The following is a 6,968-nucleotide window of genomic DNA, read 5'->3' on the forward strand; positions in this document are numbered from 1 at the left end:
TACTGACAGCATGAGTTCCCTAGAAACTCTCTACCATTTTCATAGTCGGCCTCATCCAATTGCCTTGGAAATCTTGGACCTTTTGAGGACTCTAAAGAATAGAGACTATGAATTATTATTCTGCTGGGTCCCAAGTCATGTCGGAATAATCGGAAATGAGCTGGCGGATAACGCTGCTAAAACAGCAACTTTGTTTATGCAGCATGAAATACCCTTCTCCGACGAAAAGAACCTTTATTTAAAACGTATTTATTCGTTATGGCAACAATCATGGAATCAGCAGATAAATAATAAATTGCATAGCATAAAACCAACAATTACATCCTGGCCCTCTCATCCAGTGCGTGAGCTCGATGTCAAATTGACTAGACTCCGCATTGGTCATACTCGTATTACTCACAAATATCTTCTATTTGGTGATCAGGCTCCTCTTTGTTCGAGATGCCAAGTGCTTTTAACGATTCGTCATATTTGTATTGAATGTCCTGATTTTAATTTTCATCGTTTACGGTATTTTAACTCCTCATCACTAGACATGCCATCACTGTTGGGAGAGAATCCTCATAAAAACCTTTTTAAATTTATTAAGGCAATTGGTTTTTACAATTCTATTTAAACTTCATAATTTTAAATTTGTTCAACTTTCCACCTTTTCGTTTTAATTCTAATGTCGGCTTTTAATGTATCTTTTATTCCTATTAAAGTCATTTTTTAGGTTGTATTAGGGAAAAATTTATTAACCATACGTCTGGCGCAGTATGGCCTACACTGGCTCTTGTGCCAATAAAACAAACAACCAACCAACCAACCGATGCATCGATACTTGTATTTTTTTTCAATAAGTCCTATTTTATTTCTAGTAATGATCCTTTACCTTGAATTTAAACTGCTTTTAATCTTTTACGTCTGATTGAAAGTGGTCGTTCCTTTGAATTTGAATCGAAACCTTTCCTTGGTACTGTTAAGACAATATATTTCCTTTCTCAATTGCTTTGTATCGCCAAGGATGGATCTTGCGCCAAAAAATTAAAAATGAAATAAAAACTACAATTCTAGATTATTGTTTTTTTATATTTTGGAAACAATATTTGCTAATTCTTTAAACATTTTTTTTAGATTTTTTTAAAATTTGTTTTTTTTAATGATATTTTTCGGTGCTTTAGAATTTTAAATTTTATATATAGCCTTTGGGTGTGTACAATTATCCTATGTTTAGCAAAGTTGATCAAATAGGACTCTTGTGCCAATAACCAAATATCCTAACTCCCCTTTTAATTTCCTATACATGAGATGGATGTTAAATTGACTCGTCTCCGTATAGGGCATACACGTTTCACACATAAGCATCTTATATTTGGCGAAAATGCGCCTATGTGCAACAGTTGTAAAGTTCATTTTACTATTCGTCATATTTTAATTGAATGCCCAGTTTTTAAATCTTATCGTGCTCGTTTTTTTACCTCGGCATCCTTAACATTACAAGACTTGGTGGGTGAAAAATACCACCAAAATATTTTTAATTTTTTAAAAGCTATTGGTTTTTTCACTTGCATCTAGCATCTTTTTTGTCCTATTGTATTCTTCTTCTTTTTATTGAATTCTTATGAATCATGGTTTAAAATTTTAAGATTCTAATCGAGTTTGTTTCATCATTTTTCTTTTCTTTTTTTGATCTTTACACCCCTGATCTTGCTTTTAACAAATGAATTTTTTTATAAACCTTTGTATAATTTTACCATTTGATTGGCGCAGCATAGTCAAGCATGGCTCTTGCGCCAGAAACCAACACAAACCAAACCACTTTTAATTTCCAATATTAATTTATTGCATGGGAATGTTACAAATCGTTTATTCTCCTTTGAAATATATTATTTTCTTATTTTGCAGTGAAGAACATTGAGTTGTAATTGATATAAAGCTGAAAAAGCTTACTTATTATATTTCTTTAAATATAGCTTTAATAACAATAGCAATTTTGGACATTGTTTACTATTAATTAGTTCCGGCTGGGAAAAACTCATCGAACAATGAAAATACGCTTCATTTTAGTTCTTTTCTGAATAACAGCCGTCGCTGAATCAATCGATAATTCATCATTCCTTAATGTAGTTTTCGTGTTAAAGCCCACATCTTTCAAATTACAAGACCTTGTTCTGTTGATAATGGATTTTAAGTCACTTAGAAAAGTTAATAAGAGAAAGAATGGAATGAATTTCTTCTAAAACCTGAAATATCAAAACGATTATCCGATAAGAGTGGAAATTTAAAAGGATAGAGATAAAAGAATTGAAAAATAAGAAAAGAAAATGTTAGTTCACTTTGTATTTAAGAGAAATAAAACATTAAAAAGATGATCAATAAAAATATTGTATCAAGTATTTATAGACTGTTGAAAATAATAACCTTATCTCTTTCCCTTCATTGAACCACAGAAGAAATTGTGTGGATTTCATCCTTATTTTAAAAGAAGTTCGAAAATATTTTAATATCTCATTGATCGTTCTCTTTAAAGCATATTCTAAATATATCTTTATATATTCTTACTTTATACATTCTAATTTAAACGAGAAAGAAACGGAAGTAATTTTCGCACATGTAAATAGGTCAATTCACTTTTTACCTTTCTTGAGAATTGCACTTCGGTAAAAACTTGTGAATTATGTTTAATTTTAAGCACTTTTGGTTTATTTTTTTTTTTTTTTAAATCTTCCAGAGAGTGCATTGAGAGAGTTAGAGATAGAACCTAGTAATATAAAACTATTAATCTCTTACAAATAGGATTAATTTGGAAATTATGCTACAGTAATTTGTGGAATACTCTAGTGTTTGAAAAAAAGAAAAAGGATTTCAACAAATATAATTTAGAAAATATTATTTTATAAGTTAAGCAAAAGATATATCTGAATTTTAAATTTACAATTACCGTATAGTCATTTTCACACATTACATTTACTTTAAAGTAATAAAATTAAAGTAATTAGAAAGCGAAATCATTTGTGATATTTTTTATTTGATATTGTTGGATAAGTTTCATTCTTAATGTAAATCCCCTCAGGGGCTCACCTACTATAGGTGAGTACGGGTGTCCCAATCCCGAGGTACCCAGGGATCTTTACTCCCTTTAGGTTTACTCTCCTCTGCGCCTTCTACTGTCACCTTTTTTTCTTTCCCTCGAGGGTAGGCGAGGGAGCTCTCCATGAGAAGCTGTCGCCGCTCTGTTTGCTTCCTGCTTCTCATGGACAGCAAATACTCCCACGTGTTTGCCGTGCGTGGCGACCCATTAGACGGGCGGTGCACTGTGGTCCCCGGTGTATCAATCGGCCGGTAGCTAGCAACCTGAGTTACTAGTCTGCTAGGGATCAAGCGAAGGGGTCACTCCTTGGGCTTGGCGTTAAGGGTGGTCACTGTCCCCGGGGGTGACTCCCAGCGTATAGGTTCTGGTCAGCATTATGGCAAGTGCCGAGGTTGGAATGTTTCCAGAGCCGGCAACTACCATCCCTTGTTGGGCTCCGTGGTGGGCGATGCCGCCGGACCTGAATCTTTATCAATGTCATATGGGGTCTTTATCTAACGTCGTCGAAGCCAAATCTACTACTCGATACATGGTCATTCATACACCTAACACTTTTCATTCCATTTCTCCGTTTCTCATTAATAAACTTATTTTATCTGTTATTGGTGAGGTACAAAATATAAAAAAATTACGTTCTGGTGATCTACTATTACAAGTGTCTGAAAAACAAGCATTGCAGATCAGTAAAATGACAACCCTGGGTTCCTTCCCAGTAGAAACATCTTACCATAAAACGATGAATATATCACGTGGTGTCCTTTCTGAACCCGATTTTATAAAAGTTTCTGAAACAGAATTTTTAGAAGAACTACGAGATCAAAATGTCTGTGCCGCTCGTCGCATAAATATTCGAAGAGGTGACAGGCTTGTTCCCACGCAACATGTTGTTCTAACATTTCAAACGCCGGTTTTGCCAAAATCCATCAAAGGAGGTTATATTAATTGCAAAATTCGACCCTACATCCCTAATCCTCTACGCTGTTTCAAATGCCAGAGGTATGGGCATTCGCAAACCAGTTGTCGAAATAATGAAAATATCTGTGGTAAATGTGCAGAATCTGGGCATGAAATGAATGCTTGCACATCCGATATTTCGAAATGTGTTAACTGTTCTGGCTCCCATGCTGCATTTTCCAAGTCCTGCCCTAAATGGATCCTGGAAAAAGAAATAATTTCCCTTAAGATAAAAAAGAATATAACTTTCCCAGAAGCGCGAAAAATGGTGAACGATAGAACTCCAAAAGTTGGTGTTTCCTACTCATCTGCTGTTAAATCTATTCAGAATACATCCTGTTCTCAAACTCATGCAAATATTACTCACTGTAACTGCGCAATTACTAATCCAGTACTGCCCACTAACATGTCATCTACTTGCGTTCAGCTTCAAAAAACTTCTGTAACCTCTAAAAATTTGTCTCCTAAAAAGTCAGCACCACGAACTTCTGATGTTTCAAAAAAACAAATTGCGAAAAACAGGAAGAAATTGAAATCACTTGCAACAAGGCCTCATGTTGCTGAAGATTTTTTAAAAATCGATACGTCATCATCTGAATTTTCAGATATGGAGTTGGATTCTTCCGCTTCACTAAAGAAAAATCTTGCAGAGGGTGTTAAGAAAAAGAAAAAGCCTCCAGATAAAGAGTGAATTTTATGGAAGCTCTGTTTTCCTGGAATTGCCACGGGTTTCGTAATAAAATATCTCGTATTAAAGATCTCATTAATGAAACTCATCCCGTCTGCATTGCGCTCCAAGAAACTTTTCTTAAGCCATCAGATAATGCAAAAATTCGGCGTTACAGCCTGATTCGAAAGGACGTTAATTCTGATCGAGCATCTGGGGGTGTTGCCCTCTTAGTCTCTCATGACTGTCCATCGTCTGTTATTTCTCTACACACGAATCTACAGGCAGTTGCAGTCCGAATAATGGCTCCCTCTCTGATCACAGTATGTAGCATTTATTTACCACCGAATGCACCTATAGACCAAAGAGACATTAATGCCTTATTAAATGAGCTTCCACCCCCTCTAATCCTAGTTGGAGACTTTAATGGCCATAGCCCTCTCTGGGGTAATGAGCATGTTAATTCTCGTGGGAAACAAATTGAGGAACTAATTGACTCTCATTCTCTTTGCCTCTTAAATAATGGAGAACCCACATATTTTCATAAGCAAAATAAAACATTTCACTCATTAGATCTTGCTATTTGCACACCATTTTTGGCACCGAAATTTAATTTTAGAGTGGGAAATGATCTTTTTGAAAGTGACCACTTTCCTATTTTCTTAGAGCCCGTTTACTCCAATAGCTCTCTAATGCAACGACCCTCCCGTTATTTATTCTCAAAAGCTGACTGGACGTCTTTTTCTGTTTTAGCAGATATTACAAAAACAATGGTAACGGTTGAAGATATAAATGAAGTAGTTCACTTAATTACTAACACATTAATAGGAGCAGCAGATTCAGCTATTCCAAAATCTGGAAACTGCTTTCCGAAATACCGGAAGCCATGGTGGAACCAAGAATGCACTAAAGCTAGGCAAAGAGAAAAAAGAGCATGGAATAAATTCAGGAGAAAACCAACAACAAGAAACCTCATAATTTATAATGAATCAAAAAGTAAGGCACGACTAATCAGAAGACGCAGTCAAAAAGATTGTTGGGTGAATTACGTATCGAGTATTAAGTCTTCTGTCTCGGCAAAAGAAATGTGGATCAGAGTAAAGAAAGCTTGTGGGATATATCCTGAAGTCCCTCTTTCTTGTTTAAAAGTAAACAATAAAGAAATTACTAGCTTCCAAGAAATGGCGAATACTCTCGCTGAAACTTTTGCATCCGTATGCAATTCTAACAATTATACTGAGAACTTTCTTTCAATTAAACGTAAATCGGAACGAACCACTCTGCGTTTTAATACAAACAAATTTCTACCGTATAATTCGGATTTTACCCTTTTCGAGCTACAGCATGCTTTATCAAATACAAAAGAAACGGCTCCTGGCCCGGATGGAATCACGTATGCTATGCTTAAACACCTTTCTCATGATGCTTTGTTAAATATCCTGTATATGTTTAACAGAATCTGGAGGGAACATGTTTTCCCTATTCAGTGGAATAACGCGATTGTAATCCCTATAGCAAAACCTAATAAAGATCCTCAAAACCCCATGAATTACAGGCCTATTGCGTTGACTAGCTGTCTGAGCAAACTTCTTGAGAAATTGGTGAATGCACGCTTGATATACGTGTTAGAGAAAAATGAATTTATATCCGCTTTCCAAAGTGGTTTCCGAAAGCGACGCTCCACTATTGATAATCTTGTAGCTTTGGAGACAGATATAAGAAATACCTTTGTACGGAGAAACCACTTGGTGTCTGTCTTTTTTGACATTGAAAAAGCTTACGATAGAGCGTGGAGATTTGGAATTTTAAAGGATTTGTTTAATTTTAACTTTCGTGGAAATTTACCTATTTTTATTAAAAACTTTTTAGCACACAGACTATTTAGAGTCCGTTTGGGAAATACTCTCTCTAAAGCGCATTGTCAAGAAGAGGGTGTACCGCAGGGCAGCGTATTGAGCGTGACTCTGTTTATTATAAAAATCAACCAAATTTTATCCGTCATTCCATCCACTGTACATAAAAACATCTATGTTGACGACCTGCAGATCTCCTGTTCTGCTAGGGATATGCGTTTTATAGAACGGCAATTACAAATTGCAATTAACAACATGGTAGCCTGGTCTGAAAGCAATGGGTTCACATTTTCTCCACAAAAAACTGTATGTATGCATTTTTGTAGAAGGCCACTACATCCAGATCCTGAATTAACACTGAACGGTAATCCTCTGACTATATGCGACCAACATACATTCCTTGGTGTTATATTCGACAAAC

The 6,968-nt window shown here is 35.5% G+C and overlaps 1 protein-coding gene across 1 annotated transcript; it reads left to right on the forward strand.

The window, feature by feature from the left end:
• The first annotated feature begins 3,449 nt into the window (after positions 1–3,449).
• Positions 3,450–4,718, forward strand: LOC129987680 (uncharacterized). Its single transcript, XM_056095634.1, has one exon. The coding sequence runs from the start codon at positions 3,450–3,452 to the stop codon at positions 4,716–4,718; it is 1,269 nt and encodes a 422-aa protein (XP_055951609.1).
• The last annotated feature ends 2,250 nt before the right edge of the window (positions 4,719–6,968 follow it).

This window comes from Argiope bruennichi, chromosome 10, assembly GCF_947563725.1.
Source record: "Argiope bruennichi chromosome 10, qqArgBrue1.1, whole genome shotgun sequence".
Lineage (NCBI taxonomy): Eukaryota > Metazoa > Arthropoda > Arachnida > Araneae > Araneidae > Argiope > Argiope bruennichi.